Consider the following 18,205-nt stretch of genomic DNA (forward strand, 5'->3'; position numbering starts at 1 on the left):
TATATGACAAACCCACAGCAAACATTATCCTCAATGGTGAAAAATTGAAAGCATTTCCTCTAAAGTCAGGAACAAGACAAGGGTGCCCACTTTCACCATTACTATTCAACATAGTTTTGGAAGTTTTGGCCACAGCAATCAGAGCAGATAAAGAAATAAAAGGAATCCAAATTGGAAAAGAAGAAGTAAAACTCTCACTATTTGCAGATGACATGATCCTCTACATAGAAAACCCTAAAGACTCCACCAGAAAATTACTAGAACTAATCAATGATTATAGTAAAGTTGCAGGATATAAAATCAACACACAGAAATCCCTTGCATTCCTATACACTAATAATGAGAAAACTGAAAGAGAAATTAAGGAAACAATTCCATTCACCACTGCAACAGAAAGAATAAAATACTTAGGAATATATCTACCTAAAGAAACTAAAGACCTATATATAGAAAACTATAAAACACTGGTGAAAGAAATCAAAGAGGACGCTAATAGATGGAGAAATATACCATGTTCGTGGATTGGAAGAATCAATAGAGTGAAAATGAGTATACTACCCAAAGCAATTTATAGATTCAATGCAATCCCTATCAAGCTACCAACGGTATTCTTCACAGAGCTAGAACAAATAATTTCACAATTTGTATGGAAATACAAAAAACCTCGAATAGCCAAAGCTATCTTGAGAAAGAAGAATGGAACTGGAGGAATCAACCTACCTGACTTCAGGATCTATTACAAAGCCACAGTTATCAAGACAGTATGGTACTGGCACAAAGACAGAAATATTGATCAATGGAACAAAATAGAAAGCCCAGAGATAAATCCACGCACATATGGACACCTTATCTTTGACAAAGGAAGCAAGACTATACAATGGATTAAAGACAATTTCTTTAACAAGTGGTGCTGGGAAAACTGGTCAACCACTTGTAAAAGAATGAAACTAGAACACTTTCTAACACCATACACAAAAATAAACTCAAAATGGATTAAAGATCTCAATGTAAGACCAGAAACTATAAAACTCCTAGAGGAGAACATAGGCAAAACACTCTCCGACCTACATCACAGCAGGATCCTCTATGACCCACCTCCCAGAATATTGGAAATAAAGGCAAAAATAAACAAATGGGACCTAATTAAACTTAAAAGCTTCTGCACAACAAAGGAAACTATTAGCAAGGTGAAAAGGCAGCCTTCAGAATGGGAGAAAATAATAGCAAATGAAGCAACTGACAAACAACTAATCTCAAAAATATACAAGCAACTCCTACAGCTCAACTCCAGAAAAATAAATGACCCAATCAAAAAATGGGCCAAAGAACTAAATAGACATTTCTCCAAAGAAGACATACAGATGGCTAACAAACACATGAAAAGATGCTCAACATCACTCATTATCAGAGAAATGCAAATCAAAACCACTATGAGGTACCATTTCACGCCAGTCAGAATGGCTGCGATCCAAAAGTCTACAAGCAATAAATGCTGGAGAGGGTGTGGAGAAAAGGGAACTCTCTTACACTGTTGGTGGGAATGCAAACTAGTACAGCCACTATGGAGAACAGTGTGGAGATTCCTTAAAAAACTGGAAATAGAACTGCCTTACAATCCAGCAATCCCACTGCTAGGCATACACACTGAGGAAACCAGAAGGGAAAGAGACACGTGTACCCCAATGTTCATCGCAGCACTGTTTATAATAGCCAGGACATGGAAGCAACCTAGATGCCCATCAGCAGATGAATAGATAAGAAAGCTGTGGTACATATACACAATGGAGTATTACTCAGCCATTAAAAAGAATATATTTGAATCAGTTCTAATGAGATGGATGAAACTGGAACCTATTATACAGAGTGAAGTAAGCCAGAAAGAAAAACACCAATACAGTATACTAACGCATATATATGGAATTTAGAAAGATGGTAACAATAACCCTGTGTACAAGACAGCAAAAGAGACACTGGTGTATAGATCAGTCTTATGGACTCTGTGGGAGAGGGAGAAGGTGGGGAGATTTGGGAGAATGGCATTGAAACATGTATAATATCATGAATGAAACGAGTCACCAGTCCAGGTTCGATGCACGATACTGGATGCTTGGGGCTGGTGCACTGGGACGACCCAGAGAGAGGGTATGGGGAGGGAGGAGGGAGGAGGGTTCAGGATGGGGAACACAGGTATACCTGTGGTGGATTCATTTTGATATTTGGCAAAACTAATACAATATTGTAAAGTTTAAAAATAAAATAAAATTAAAAAAAAATAAAGTACATTTGCAAGATTACTAAAGGATATCATTTACCAATATCAGTATTAAAATATTTATATACACATTAAAATGGCACTTTGACATACGTTTTTACTTTTTATCAGACACTGAGTTTACTATATAATGTAAAGGAAGAGAAAGTTTGTAACTTAGACCAATATTTGTCCAAGTTATCTTATAATCTATATGAATATTAAATTACTTGTCAAAAAAAATGATCAGCTGTATAAATGTTTGATCAGCTGTATAAATGTTATCCTCTTTGTTAAGAAACAATCTTAATTATAACTATATATAGTGAAATAATTAACATTGTAATTATGTGATGAACCTCTGGATATCTGCAGGGATATCAACATATATATACTGTCATTTTGAGTTCTTTTAAATATAAGTGGCACATGGATATACCACACTAATTTCCTCCTAAGGATCATCTAGTTCTAATTTCTATAAATATAAAATTAGTCAAGTACACATACATTGACTTTTACTCCAAGTCAGACATCACACTAATCATAACAAAGTAAGCAAATGGCAATTTTAACTCTTATTCTTCAAAGGCAGAAGTAAACGTTATTGATCAATCCAATCTCAGTGTCAGAGCAGGAGGCAAGCTGTGTATTAAGAGTGGCTTAACAGTGGAGAGCTGTAAAAGGTCTACAAGTGATTTAGTGGAAAGTAATTGGTCAAAACAACAATGTGGCTGAAGTAACTTGTTTAGAAAGTAAATATTCTCATTCAGTGGCTTTTATATATTAATAATTGGCTATATTTTTAAGCATGTACCTATTTTTTTTTAATTTTCTGGGCCTTAAATGAGAGAGTTTACATTTTTATTCATTTTAGCCTGCTTTGAATTTGCTGTTTATAATAGTAAAACATTGGAAATAACCTGAATGCCCAACAAAAAGGGTTTGATTAGCATATATTAATGGTACACCAGATGGTTAACAGCTCAAATTGATAGTCAGACAATGGATCTAATTTCTGGGTCCACCATTTCTTATCTGTGTTTTTTGATCTGGGTAACAATTACTGTAAGCCACACAGACCTGATCAGCAAAATGCAGGTAACAGAAGCTACCTCACAGGGCTATGGTGGGGTAAAAACAAAAGACCTATGCAACATGACCAAAGCAGTGACTTAAGCATGGCAGACATTTATGCTCAAGTAATTTAAAATGTGAATTAAATACATTTTAAAAATTTACTTATTTACGAGGGGCATCATGGTATAGTAGAGAAACAAGATTCGGGTCAGTCTGAACCTCTTACAAATCTCTGTGATACTGGATACATTGCTAATCTTCTCTCACTCTCAGTTTGTTCACTGCTAAAATCCAAGTGCTGTGCTCCGCTGTGCTGTGCTTAGTCGTTCGGTTGTGTCAGACTCTTTGCAACCCCATGGATTGTAGCCCACCGTACTCTTGCCTGGAAAATCCCATGGACGGAGAAGCCTGGTGGGCTGCAGTCCATGGGGTCGCAAAGAGTAGGACATGACTGAGTGACTTCACTTTCACTTTTCACTTTCATGCACTGGAGAAGGAAATGGCAACCCACTCCAGTGTTCTTGCCTGGAGAATCCCAGGGACGGAGGAGTCTGGTGGGCTGCCGTCTATGGGGTCCCACAGAGTCGGACACGACTGACGTGACTTAGCAGCAGCAGCAGCAGTAGGCTCCTCTGTCCATGGGGAGTGGGTTGCCATGCTTTCCTGCAGGGGATCTTCCCAACCCAGGAACTGAACCAGGGTCTCCTGCATTGCAGGCGGATTCTTCACTAGCTGAGCTACCTGGGAAGCCCAAAATGCAGATATTTACGTCTAATTCACAGAGTTGCTGTGAAAAGTAAATACTATAACATGGATAAAGTACTTATCACAATACTTGGTACATAGACTTTCAGTAAATAGTAATTATATTATGATTATCATCATTATTACAATCATCATCCTTGTTATTATCATCAATTTTTTAAAGGTTGTGGCACCATGCCAGAAGGTACATATCCCCCAAGTGCTCTCTAAATCACCCATCCACGTGTTATACAGTTGTCTGCTGTAGGTCAGTCTTAGAAAGGTAAGAGGATTCAGGGTGGCATTGAAAAATTGATTGTAAGACTTCTTCTCTTGCTTACACACACATGTATATACACAAACACATCTTTGTTTAGTAAATTCTGGAGAATACTTTCAAGGAAAGCAGACAGGAATATTTTCTTTGTGAGAAGACTATTTGGCTCAGTTCAGTTCAGTTCAGTTCAGTTGCTCAGTCGTGTCCGACTCTTTGCAACCCCATGAACCGCAGCATGCCAGGCCTCCCTGTCCATCACCAACTCCCAGAGTCCACTCAAACCCATGTCCATTGAGTCGTTGATGCCATCCAACCATCTCATCCTCTGTCATCCCCTTCTCCTCCTGCCCTCAATCTTTCCCAGCATCAGGGTCTTTTCAAATGAGTCAGCTCTTTGCATCAGGTGGCCAAAGTTTTGGAGTTTCAGCTTCAACATCAGTCCTACCAATGAGCACCCAGGACTGATCTCCTTTAGGATGGACTGGTTGGATCTCCTTGCAGTCCAAGAAACTCTCAACAGTCTTCACAGGCCTCTAAACATCACAGGTCTTGGATTACTTAAAAGCTTGTTAAGCAGGAACAAAACTAAAAAAATAGCCACATTTTCATTCTTAAAGATATCACAAAGGTCAATTTTATCAGTTTCTATAGAATTTCAAGAAGAGATTTAGTAAATATTAACAGAACTTTCTGGGGGGAAAATGATGAAATATTTTTACATGAAAGAATCAGCCTTAAACACTCTTCCTAAGGATACTCAAGCTTCTCTCGAACCACTTAACAATCTACCATTCCAAGAAATCCTCCAAAGTTCTACAATACAAGGTCTAAGGCATCAAGTGTATGGGGTCTAGTAATGGCATCAGAAGCTCCCCGTATCCAGGATTTTTATTATCTGATAGTGGTACCTTCGCGTGAATTTTAAAATGATGCCTCCCTTCTGGATAGGTGAGTTAGAAAATACAATCCTTCCAGGTGTACAAAACCCAGCAACAAAGGAGCTGGCCAGGCTTCCAACTTTTGGTGTCCTCTCAGCAGGGGGCCAAATGACGGTTCCACACAGCCTTGTCCCTGCCTCCCTTGTCTTCCATCTCTCACAGTATGAGACCTGAGCCAAGACATCTTTCACATAAGGTCAGAGCCTTTGCCTAGTGAGTCAGTAAGTGGATAATGACAGAGTGAAGTCACCTCCTAAACTTAGCATAAAGTAAAGATTTCATCTAGTACACAGTCTATGTAGTGGGTGCCTGGACTGTGATGAGAAAGACTGCAGACCCAATGCAGCCCCAATAGAGAGCAGTGAGTGGGTTAGCACAATTAACCACTGGTTTCCAAGAGCATGTATGCCTCAGACGTCCTATCCTAGTCCAAACCATTCAAATCACAAGCGTTCATTGAGCAACGACCGTGTACAAATCACTGTGAGTGCCTCTTTGAAATAATCTTTTCAAACTTGGTCTCACAAAGAAATTTCATGGGGTCTTTTAAAAATACATATCCCTCAAATTTTTTCAGTAAACCTAAAATTATTCTAAAATACAAAATCCTCCCCTTTTTTGTTGCTTTTTGGGTTTTTTCTTATGTTGTGATAATTTTAGTTTTTAAAAAAATGAGTTTCTTAATTTAGCTAGGGCCTCAGGGATATAAGAGATTAGTCACTGTCATATTTAAAATGATGCATTCATTCAGGGCAAATCTTAATTTTCTTTGTCTACTTCAGAAGAAAGAGCTGCAAGAATGCCTAAAAGACTTGAGCTAGTATAAATTTAAAACACCCTTACAGAAATTTGATTCCTTGGGCCAGAGGAAGGTCTTTACTATAGTTGATGGTACAAGTGGAGCTTTTCATGTACTGCTTCCAGGCATCATGTACTGCTTTTCATGTACTGCTTCCAGACTCTCTGCCACCAGCAGTGTGTTTTTCTGTTTCAAATACACCTCCGGTCTCTGCCCCACTCCTTGGAAGGCATAGAAACAGAGGCCAGAATGGTGGTTACAGGGGCTGGGATGGGAGACAGGCAAACTGAGAGAGGCTGGTCAGAGTATAACTTCCAGTTAAAAAGCTAAACAATTCTGGTTATCTAATGTACAGTTAGTAATACTGTATTATACATTTTAGAGTTGCTAAGACAGCAAATCTTACATGTTTTCACCACAAAGAAGAAATGGTAATTATGTGACAAGATGGAGCTGTTAGCTAATGCTATGGTGGTAATCATTTTGCAATCCATACTATCAAATCAGCATGTTGTATATCTTAAACTTATACAATGTTAGATGTCAGTTATATCTCAGTAAGGCTAGAGGAAAGAGTTAAACAATTTTTTTTTTTTTTTGCCTCGCTGCCTTTCTTTTTTTTTTTTTAATTTTATTTTATTTTTAAACTTTATAATATTGTATTAGTTTTGCCAAATATCGAAATGAATCCGCCACAGGTATACCTGTGTTCCCCATCCTGAACCCTCCTCCCTCCTCTCTCCCCATACCCTCCCTCTGGGTCGTCCCAGTGCACCAGCCCCAAGCATCCAGTATCGTGCATCGAACCTGGACTGGCGACTCGTTTCATACATGATATTATACATGTTTCAATGCCATTCTCCCAAATCTCCCCACCCTCTCCCTCTCCAACAGAGTCCATAAGACTGATCTATACACCAGTGCCTCTTTTGCTGTCTCGTACACAGGGTTATTGTTACCGTCTTTCTAAATTTCATATATATGCGTTAGTATACTGTATTGGTGTTTTTCTTTCTGGCTTACTTCACTCTGTATGATAGGTTCCAGTTTCATCCATCTCATTAGAACTGATTCAAATATATTCTTTTTAATGGCTGAGTAATACTCCATTGTGTATATGTACCACAGCTTTCTTATCTATTCATCTGCTGATGGGCATCTAGGTTGCTTCCATGTCCTGGCTATTATAAACAGTGCTGCGATGAACATTGGGGTGCACGTGTCTCTTTCCCTTCTGGTTTCCTCAGTGTGTATGCCCAGCAGTGGGATTGCTGGATCATAAGGCAGTTCTATTTCCAGTTTTTTAAGGAATCTCCACACTGTTCTCCATAGTGGCTGTACTTGTTTGCATTCCCACCAACAGTGTAAGAGAGTTCCCTTCCATGACCAAGTGGGCTTTATCCCAGGGATGCAAGGATTCTTCAATATCCGCAAATCAATCAATGTAATACACCACATTAACAAATTGAAAAACAAAAACCATATGATTATCTCAATAGATGCAGAGAAAGCCTTTGACAAAATTCAACATCCATTTATGATAAGAACTCTCCAGAAAGCAGGAATAGAAGGAACATACCTCAACATAATAAAAGCTATATATGACAAACCCACAGCAAACATTATCCTCAATGGTGAAAATTTGAAAGCATTTCCTCTAAAGTCAGGAACAAGACAAGGGTGCCCACTTTCACCACTACTATTCAACATAGTTTTGGAAGTTTTGGCCACAGCAATCAGAGCAGAAAAAGAAATAAAAGGAATCCAAATTGGAAAAGAAGAAGTAAAACTCTCACTATTTGCAGATGACATGATCCTCTACATAGAAAACAATTTTTAAAATACAATATTTATTTTATTAAAAAATATAGATTCTTTTGCTTCACCATCAGACCTACTGAATCAGAAACTCCCCAAATCAAATGTCCTTAACTTGGGCAGTTAGAAAACTCAGAAACCACTGGTTTGGAGGCTCCTGAGATAACTAATACTTAGCCCTTCACTACTGTTATCCATTCCCCTTTTAATTAAAAATTTCACCATATGTGAAATTAGGTGGTCTGACTTTAAAGCTTCTGGTTATCTAATAACCTTTTCCTCTCTTTTGTTCCCTAGTGGAAACTGAAAAAAGGCTTACCATCAACTATAAAGTCTCCATTATAAATTGGTCCCCTCTCAGCCTTTTCACTTAGAAAAACAGAATTTCTTTACCTTTTCTTTATTAAAAAAATGTCATTGTGCTCTATTAAACTTCTTTCAAACGGAATATATTAAATTTTAGTTTTAGGACTACAGTGTTTTTATACTGTGAATGGTATCTAGTGAGTCTCTAGAGAGAAACAAGCAAGAGGAAATGGCTTTGTGTAACAGTCAGGGACCTCAGCCAGATACAATGAAAAGTTTCCTGGTCAAAGGACAGTATAAGCTACACTGAGTCAATGGGGGGTGTGATGGGAACCCTCTTATTTTGTAAGTTTGTGGAAACAACCCAGATTCTTATCTGTCTGGAATTCTTTAGATGTAAATCTGTCTGATAGGCAAGGACTGAACTTCCAGACCTGTGACGGCATGGCATTTCTGTCTTGCAGTGCTGAAACATTCCAAAGAAATGCAAAACACATATCTGTGAGCCAGGAACCATGGCATAAAGGATGAACAATCTCACAGTTTCTCAACCTGACTCCTAGTGACATTTGGGGAGGGCCATTCAGCAAATGCAAGGTAGGCTACCATCACAACCCACAGCATCTCCGGGCTTAATTATCTCACCACCAGAGGGAAGGAAAACAATGTATATCTCACAGTCACGCGGATAAACAAAATACAGGGATGGCACCTACACACAACCCACGACATGTGTAAAGATTCATTAACTTCCTGACCCCTCCGTTCAAAACTTTAGGATCTGAAAAGAGGATTTTTTTAAGGGTACAACTTTATGAGGCACATCTTTTAGGTCGTTCTGCCACAGCCAATAATTTCTGAACCCGTTAGGTCTTTATTCACAGGGACCACGATGTAGTTCTTCACCCTAACGTGGTTTTGTTTTGTCTTGTTTTGGAATGAAAGAAAACATTAGAAAATTTCTCCTTCATTGTTACCTAAAATCTTCTCATTCTTCCTAACAATGTTCGACGGTGTTAAAGGTGTTCCTGTTATCCTCAGAAAGTGACAGGAGTTCGCGCAGTGCAGACGAGGTCACGGTGCGGGCAAGCAGCTGCTCATCGCGAGAATCGGGCACCATTTGTTCTCGCGGTGTCCAGACTGCGTCAGGAGCCCTCCCCCGCAGCCCCCCAAAATCGCAAAGAGTGGGAAAAAAGGAAAGATATATGACAAAGACAATTGAATGGTAGCATAAATAGTTCATTTCAGTATGTGTGCTGTAAAGAAATATGTAGATCGTTTACTAATCATCTCTTACTCCTCCCAGAAAATGTTGCCCAAAATTGACCTTTTCAATCACGAAGATGCTTTTGTTGTGTCTGTTTCAGAAATGTGACGCTGGATTCTTCTTTGCCTACTCGGAAGAATGTCTGCCCTGTGACTGTAATGGTAATTCCAACGAGTGCTTGGACGGCTCAGGACTCTGTGTGGTAGGTCAGGGGCATATGTCACTTTTCATATATTTCACTGAGCCTTTGCATCTCTGGTGGAGATGAAATATTCTTCCTGGACATTTGAGCTACGGAGGAGCAAACTGCTCATCATGCTTTCTCTTTACCCTTCAGCTTTTCCTGTAAAACACCTCATATAAACTGCTTATGATTGTAAGTGGCCACCAAGGTGTATCTGTGAATGTGCCCCTGGCCCTGGTGGTAACTGCCCCACCACTTTCGGCAGCTGATTTCCAGCTATCAGCCACTGGGGATGGACCTGAAAAATAATACACAGAGGAGGAAACCATCCATCCAAATTCCTCTGTAATAGTATAGTTTGCCATATGTTTGGCTTCACTCCACATAAACCCGGAGAATAAAACAGTTGTTTCATAGCCTATTTTATAACTTAAGATAGTCAGGTCTATAGATCAAAATTTCATTAAAAAAAAAAAAATTGAACCAAATAGCTAATAAAAATGAAAACTTTGGCATTGTGGTCTTTGTAACTCTGTAATCAAGCCCCCCTCCAGAGACTTTTTCCCCCTTAACTGAAATGAATTTTCTAGTAGACAGTGAAACATGATAGAGATTTATGAAGGAGACTGAGAAACCTTTTAGCAAAAGTGCTTGCTATGTATTTCCCATTTTCACGGAATGGATTGAAAACCTAGTGAAAATGGGGATTGAAATATTTACCAGAAGTGACTTCAGTAGAAGTCGTAGGAGGCATTTTTAAAGACTTACACTCTAAGATCATGTTTTCCTTCATGAGCTATATACTACATAGCAGAAGTGGATTCTTCTAGTTCCCAGGAGGCAAAAGAAGCTTTTCAAAATGCAAGAATATTTTTGCATAAACTGGAAACTGCAAGAATACTTAAATACACCTATCTACCTCAAAATTAGCATAATTGATGGCATTAGGCAGATGGTTTTGATTATAAGTGATCTTCATGGTGTGTACATGAAGGTGTTGTTTTACCCGCACATTCCATTAAGATGCAAATTAGAACATTTCCATTTATTTTAAAACTAACAATTCACATTTTTCTAGGGACAGAAGTAAGTGGCAAACACTAAAGGTTGCTAATGCATTGTAGTGTTTGTTTAGTCCTGCTGTTTCTATTTTCCCCTTCCCCCATCTTCTTAAATAACCATTACCTCCAGGATGTCCTCTGTAGCAGTGTAGGCACATGCAGCTGCCAAATCGACCCCTTTCTAATGCTTCCATCTCCGGTTTCCTGTTATTTTAATCCCAGTGACATTTGAAAAGAGAATCCCATGAATGCACTTGAACTAATAATGTACATCTCTGATAATTTGACCAATTAAGGGCTCTTCCTTATCTGGTTTATTTAAGTGTAAGACAATGGGGACTGGCCAGCCCATCAGCTGCTTTTAGGCAGTCAGTAAGATGGAAGACTGAAATAAAGGGGGAAAAAATCTCCTGTTATGCCTGTGGAGAGCTATGATAAAACTACTCTTCCTTACAATGACCTTGTCAAGAAAGGAGCTATCATGGTTTTATCTTCGACCTGGACTTGAACTTCCAAAGGGGGCGGTCATCATGTGATTCCTTCATCGTTCCTGGGGCATACAAGGTTCTGATAAACGTTTGGGGATGGACTTGGGTATAAACGTTTATAAACACACTCAGGTCAGTTGCCAATCCTCCTGAAATTACTTTGTTCCAAGATGGAACATAAAAAAAAAAGCCATCTTACTTATCCTAAAACTGGTCCCTCCACCTCACTCTACCTAGAGGGAAGTGTCTTTTCCCCGATTAATATATGCTCAAAGGAAAAAAAAAAAACACACAGGTATATACTATACATGGAATTCAGAGTGAAAAATCACCCACAATCTTATCTCCAAGAACTAAACGTGTCTATATTCCTGTAAATTTAATTTAGGTAAGTAAGACTAGATGATGGGCTTCCCAGGTGACTGAGATTGTAAAGAACCTGCCCGCAATGCAGGAGACCGGGTTCAATCCCTGGGTCAGGAAGATCCCCTGGAGAAGGAAGTGGCGACCCACTCTAGTATTCTTGCCTGGAGAATTTCATGAACAGGAGCCTGGCAGGCTGCAGACCGTGGGGTTGCAAAGAGCTGGACACGACTGAGTGACTAACACTAAATGTAAGTGAGGAAGCAGAAGAGGCTTGCCAATATAAAAAGAATATGTTGTTACCTAGTTGGCAAATACATTGTCTGTGGTGGCACATTGGAATCAAACTCATATTTTTCTGTTTCCTTTGTCATCCTTGTTCCAGTTTGCTGGTCAAGCAGGGCCAGCTTCTCAGCTCCTGCCCCGTTGGAGCTGTAACCCCAGCTCATTCTCAGCTCCACCTAACACCTGGCAGCTCACTCTGGGCACCAGAGTTTCAGTCAGTTCTTACAGTTTGCCTGACCCACCTTTCATAAGCAACCAAAAATAAACGGCTTTTTTTGTTTCATTTTATTTTGAAGGCTTATAATGCCTGTCTTGTCTTCCCCTATTTGTTTTTAATTCTCCCTCCATTCCCATGTTCAGTTTCAATTTAACCTTGTATTTTACAAACTGATTTTAAGAGACTAAGCCATTTGACAATAAAATACAGAGAGTAGACAAAGTTATGCTACCGTTTAGACATACCAAAAAACTTAAGAGATTTCTTTACAAAAGGATTGGCAATTCTTCAAATGCAGAAAGGTGGCCAAATGAAAAGTGGCTTAACTAACGAAATCCAATATGTATTGATGGTCTTTCAAAGGGCACCCTGCATCTTATCAGAATTTTGGTGCATTGGGGTTTCAGCAGAATCAGCTAGGCAGAGCCCCAGAGGCCAGGCAGCTCCAGTGGGCATGGCAAATTCTCTAGGAAAGCACCTGAGAGAGGCATGAGAAAGGAATTAAGGTGTAGAAATAAAGCAGACAGATGGCTAGTGATGGGAATGCCTGGTCACTGATAACCCATACTTTATCCCAGTTCTAGAGGCTAGGTACAGAGAACCAGGAAGAGGTCATGACTAAGGCCAGTTACCACCTAAAGAACCGGTGCTTCATCATTAGCAGAAAGCATGGAGCCCACTGACCAGAACTAGGGTGGAGAAAATCTGACTTGAAATTCACTACTTGCATGGGGTTCCTTAGATTCTTTTGACTAGAATTGATCTGTTGATTTCATTTATCCACTTAACAAATAAGCATTTTTTGAGTACCACTTATCTGCCTGATACTATTCTAGGATCTGGGTTAAGTGGCCTCCACTGTGTGGACTGAAGGGCTGTAGGGCAGAACACTAGTTGAAAATGCCTGTGGATGTGACCAATGTAATGAAATTCAAAGTAAGAGGACCATGGGAGCTTCAGAAATATATGCAGAAACCCCCACTTGCTCAGTAACAATTAAAAAAAAAAAGATAAGGAAATTTCAAGGTCTGTGCCAGAATTTCAGGGGAAAAAAAAAAGCTAAATTTGAATGAAAATAGATTTGAAACCACTCAACCACAAAAACATAATTGAAACCTAGAGAGAAAACCATCAAGCTGTTAAGTGTTCATATCTGGCTGGTGGAAATGTGAATGGATTTTTATTTTCTTCTTTTCCCTTTATAGTATACCTGCCCAAGTGTTCTACAACTGTCTGTAATAATTTTATAATGAAAAAGATTGATGTTCAGATTAACTTCTACCTCACCCTAAGCACAATGGAGAAAGGGAAGTAATTCAACATATTTAAGGCTAATGAATTTTTTATTACTCCCAAAGCCTAATTAAAACCTAATTCAGGAAAGCAAAAATTTTACATCTCTAATTTCTGTAGCATCTTTCAAACTCTCCTTTATGTGTGTAAAGCCAAAATCAACCAATCTAAGTCCCTTTAAGACTATACATTTGTAATCGGTAAACCAACACCCTCATTAGGTATCAAAGAGAAAGAAGAAACTGAGTAATAGGGAACTTTTTTTTTTACCCGACTCCAGTACTCTTGCCTGGAAAGTCCCATGGACGGAGGAGCCTGGTAGGCTGCAGTCCATGGGGTCTCGAAGAGTCGGACACGACTGAGCGACTTCGCTTTCACTTTTCACTTTCATGCATTGGAGAAGGAAATGGCAACCCACTCCAGTGTTCTTGCCTGGAGAATCCCAGGGACGGGGAAGCCTGGTGGGCTGCTGTCTATGGGGTCACACAGAGTTGGACACGACTGAAGCGACTTGGACTTAGCATAAAATCAGTATCTAAATCGAGAGCATAATTCTTACATTAAAATCTTGACAATTTTCCAATCTGTTGCAAGCTTGGAAAAGCCCACATTTTGCAAATAGTGATTTATTTCCTTGCTAGCTAAAGTTTTGAAATAAAGTCATAAAATTACATGTGCAAAGGATTCTAAGGATGGCTAGCTCAGTGGAGTCCCCTGGTGCTTTGTGCCTCTAGCATAATAATATGATGAGAACCAAGACAGGTAATAAGTTCTCTATATGTTGTTTTTCCTTCTTCCAACCCTGAACATGCCTCTCTTTTCGTATTCCCCACCTCAGTTAATGACAGCACCATTCTGCCAATCCTCCATACTTAGATGTCCTTTGTGCTTCATCAACTTCCTTTTTCTCTTCACCGACGTTTAGCTGAACACCAAATCCTACTAGTTCAACCTAGGAGAGAGCCTCCTCTGTTCTGTACCCTCCTACTGTGTTAATTCATGCCTGCAGCATCCCTCCCTGACGACCAGTACACCTTCCCAACTACTCATGATGCCCTGCTCCAGACTCTCCTTCCGTAATCTGTCTTCCTCACTAGCAATGGAGATATTTTTTATAAACAACTTAATCAAGGCATCCCCCTTTTCTAAAATCCTTCAAGGATTTCTATTCCAGCCTCAGTGAGCTTCTCACTGCCATCTCCCTGGACATATTTTGAGAACCACAAGTCTAGACAGACTACAGTGACTCATGAAGCATCTGACCAGCCACTAACCTGATCCTTTTAGGCTTTCTTTTCACCTTATATTGGTGCTGTGGCCCAGGTGTCTAGAGACTCCATTTCTCACATGAAGGAGACACAGCTGGTGCCCAGATGTCATTCCTGACACCTAATCTGCGATTGATTTCCAGACATAGCTTTCTTAACCATTGGCCAAAGATTCAGAATGCTTTTTTCATTTTTAAGTGAGGTCAGTTTCATTAAAAAATTAAATTTTTAAAAATTTTCCCAACAACAATATACTATTTATTATTGTAATTTTTTAATGATGCTAAAGCTGAAACTCCAGTACTTTGGCCACCTCATGCAAAGAGTTGACTCATTGGAAAAGACTCTGATGCTGGGAGGGATCGGGGGCAGGAGGAGAAGGGGACGACAGAGAATGAGATGGCTGGATGGCATCACTGACTCGATGGACATGAGTCTGAGTGAACTCCAGGAGTTGGTGATGGACAGGGAGGCCTGGCGTGCTGCGATTCATGGGGTCGCAAAGAGTCAGACACAACTGAGCGACTGAACTGAACTGATTGCCATTTTTTTCCTTTCTGGTTTTTCTTTTTTTTTTTTCCTCCTTTCTGGTTTGTAAATGGCAGAACAATGAAGGTAAAGGATATTTGCAGTCTCGGAGTAAAAGATTTAAGAAACATTGTATACTGTCTCGGCTAGATGTTTGTTTTACAGACAGAGAATAGAGACCTAGAAAAGTCAACTGAGTTGTTCAAGTTCAGTCATCTAGAACCGGAAGAGCTAGGGAATTCTCCCTGCTGCCGGCCCTGTCCCTGCCAATATCACAGAATGTACTTCATTTACCTTTTAGGAAATTTCATAGTTAGCTCTTCAAAAGAAGGCAGATGTCTAAAGTCAGTGTTTGCACTCTGAGCACTCAGAGGTCATAGTGATTTGGAGGCTTTTCCCTTGAGGGTAGTTGCTCCCTGTGGCTGCCATGGCAGAAATAGGGCCCTGACAAGGAAGCCAAAGCGCCCATGGAGTCGCAAAGAATGGTCTGACATCTTACAACAGTCCTGTTTTCTTCTGCACAGATGGCTTTCATCTGTCCAACAAGGACTCGGACTAGTTTGAGCCCACTCTAGAGTAGCCCTGCCAGATTGCTTATGGCTTGTGCTGCATGCTAGGTCACTTCAGTCATGCCCAGTTCTTTGTGATCCCGTGGACTACAGCCTGCCAGGCTCCTCTGTCCTTGAGATTGTCCCAGCAAGAATACTGGAATGTGTTGCCATGGCCCCCTCCAGAGGGATCTTCCCGACCCAGGGATCGAACCCACGTCTCTTACATTTCCTGCATTGGCAGGCAGGTTCTTTACCACTAGTGCCACCTAGGAAGCCCTGCTTATGACTTAAATTCTGGGTAGTTGGACAGGGCTCATTGGTTTTCCCTGGGATAAGAGACTGCCACCAATTTTGAGCTGGCTCTGGGTGTGGGTTAATTTCCTTTACTTGCTCCAGATACTAATTCACCCTTTCCCAGTTTGGCCTTCCTCTTTCTTTTCAACAAATATTTGCTGAAGATTCACTCAGCATGTGATGCAGTGTTAAGAACAGTGAGGAAAATGTGTTAACATCTTGTTGTCTGCACATCACACTCTATTTTTTCAGTTTCTCATCTGTCAGGTGTCCTGAACTAGCCTCTTAATCCTATTCTGTTAACATAATTCTAATCTGCCGGGGTCCAGCCCCCGTGGATCCAGGGAATTCAAAGCGGGGACGGCGTCGGCGAGGATCAGGAAACAACTGCTTAATTAAACGTTAATTAAGGACATAAAGAGTAATAGAATAAGGATAGCTCAGCAAGAAAATTCAGTGAAGAAAAGAGGCTGAAATAAGGATAGCTCAGTGAGGAAATTCAGTGGAGAAAAGAGGCTGAATAATTCAGCCAGAAGGTGAGAGAAAGAACTACATGGGGAGACCAAGTTTCGGTGAACAAGGCGCGCACTTTATTTTCCAAAGTAGTTTTTATACCTTAAATTATGCATAGAGGATAATGGGGGAAGGGGTAGAGTCATGCAGTAAGCCAGGCTTTCTTGCTGCAGACTTATCATATGCAAAAGTTTAGGTGATTTGCATCATCTTCTGGCCCGGAGGCCTGTTAACATTTTAAGACCCTTTCTTCAGAAAACTTATTTTTCTCTAAAGGTGATAAGTCAAGTGCTACCCTCCAAAAGCATTAGATAAAGTTGCATTCCTACAGAGCAAAGGTGTGGTGGGCTATAACAAGAAAAAGAATTACCTCAAGGGTCCCAGGCTACAAACATTAAAGCTACTATTTACACCAATTATATTAATCAATACACTGCCAGGGACACAGCAGGTAAGGGATATGGAGACTTAGCAGCAAACATTGGCCCAACAAGTGAAAAACCCTTCACCAATACAATTTCTAATCAATCTTTTAACTGCTCAAAGGAATCTGTATTTAGACAGTTTAGAACATCTCATGCCTCTCACAGTTGGGAGGCTCTGAGCAATCATTATGTGGCCTGAAAAACCTATTCAGGCAGGCTAGAGGATTTCCAAAGGAGTTTGCAGATTGAAACACTGTCACACCCAGGAATTATTAACTGGAGCTGTAAGCTAACTCTTGTTTCAGAGAGAGGTAGTGGGGGACAGCCCCCCATAAAGTCAGAGGTGTAGGTGAAAGCACAAAGCAGAAAGTAGGCAGACTCTGGTTTTGGGGGTAGATGCTCGAGAATTTCCAGGGAGACTCCTGAGGCTTGATCCCACCTTTGCGTATGCCAAGCCTCCTTCATGACCTTTGCCATGGGCGGAGCTCACTCCCCAAACTAATCAACAGTCAAAGGTGGCTAATGGCCATGTCTAATGGCTGATCAATTGGCTAAAGACCATTCAACCATGATAGCTGTGGCCCACTGTCTAGTGTGTGGCGCTTGAAGTCCAAACTGTTAGCGAAACAGTATGACTCTTTCCAGTGCAGTCATTTTATGACTCTTTTGGGAAAGGAACCTTTTCTCCAACACACTGGAGAAGCAGTATAATACGGGAATTTCCAGCCTAACTTCTAGAGCCAGATTGCCTGAGCTGAAATCTCACTTTTGAGACACACCTACCATCTGTGTAACACTGGGCAATTTGCTTAACCTCCTTGTATCTCTATTCATTTTGTAAAGTGTGAAAAAAAATAGAATTATTTTTAGAATTATTATTAAATTATTATTATGAAATTATTCATATTATTATTATGAAATTATTATTATGAAAACTAAATTAGTTAATTCACATAAAATGTTTAGAGCAGGACTTCACTATTATTTTATTTTGAACCTCAACATAGAATGTAGAGACAAAATAAAGAGCTCAAAGTTAAGTTCTCAGTCCCTCCATCTTGCCTTCCCCAAGATTCCTCCACAGAGCCCTGTTTGAAAAAAGTTAACTGTTAAAGTTCTGGTGCATAGGTGTTACCAGGGGAATTGCTCAAACAGTAGGGTGTCTCTTCAGTGGTGTTCTAATTCTAGTAATACAGTTTTTCACTGAAAAGCCTATTCAAACTTTATACACTCTGGTGAATATAAAGATGAAAAC

The 18,205-nt window shown here is 40.0% G+C and overlaps 1 protein-coding gene across 6 annotated transcripts in view; it reads left to right on the forward strand.

Annotated features, from left to right (window-relative positions):
- Window positions 1-18,205, forward strand: part of LAMA4 (laminin subunit alpha 4) — a 148,272-nt gene that overhangs the window by 32,576 nt on the left and 97,491 nt on the right. For all 6 annotated transcript variants that reach the window (XM_086317224.1, XM_086317227.1, XM_086317222.1 and 3 more), the window contains one exon: window positions 9,581-9,682. In XM_086317224.1, coding sequence (XP_086173350.1) covers window positions 9,581-9,682 — 102 coding nt within the window. The remainder of the gene's footprint in view (window positions 1-9,580; window positions 9,683-18,205) is intronic.

Source organism: Bos grunniens, chromosome 9, assembly GCF_055505025.1.
Source record: "Bos grunniens cultivar Pamir isolate PY7600 chromosome 9, Bosgru_T2T1.0, whole genome shotgun sequence".
Taxonomy (NCBI): domain Eukaryota; kingdom Metazoa; phylum Chordata; class Mammalia; order Artiodactyla; family Bovidae; genus Bos; species Bos grunniens.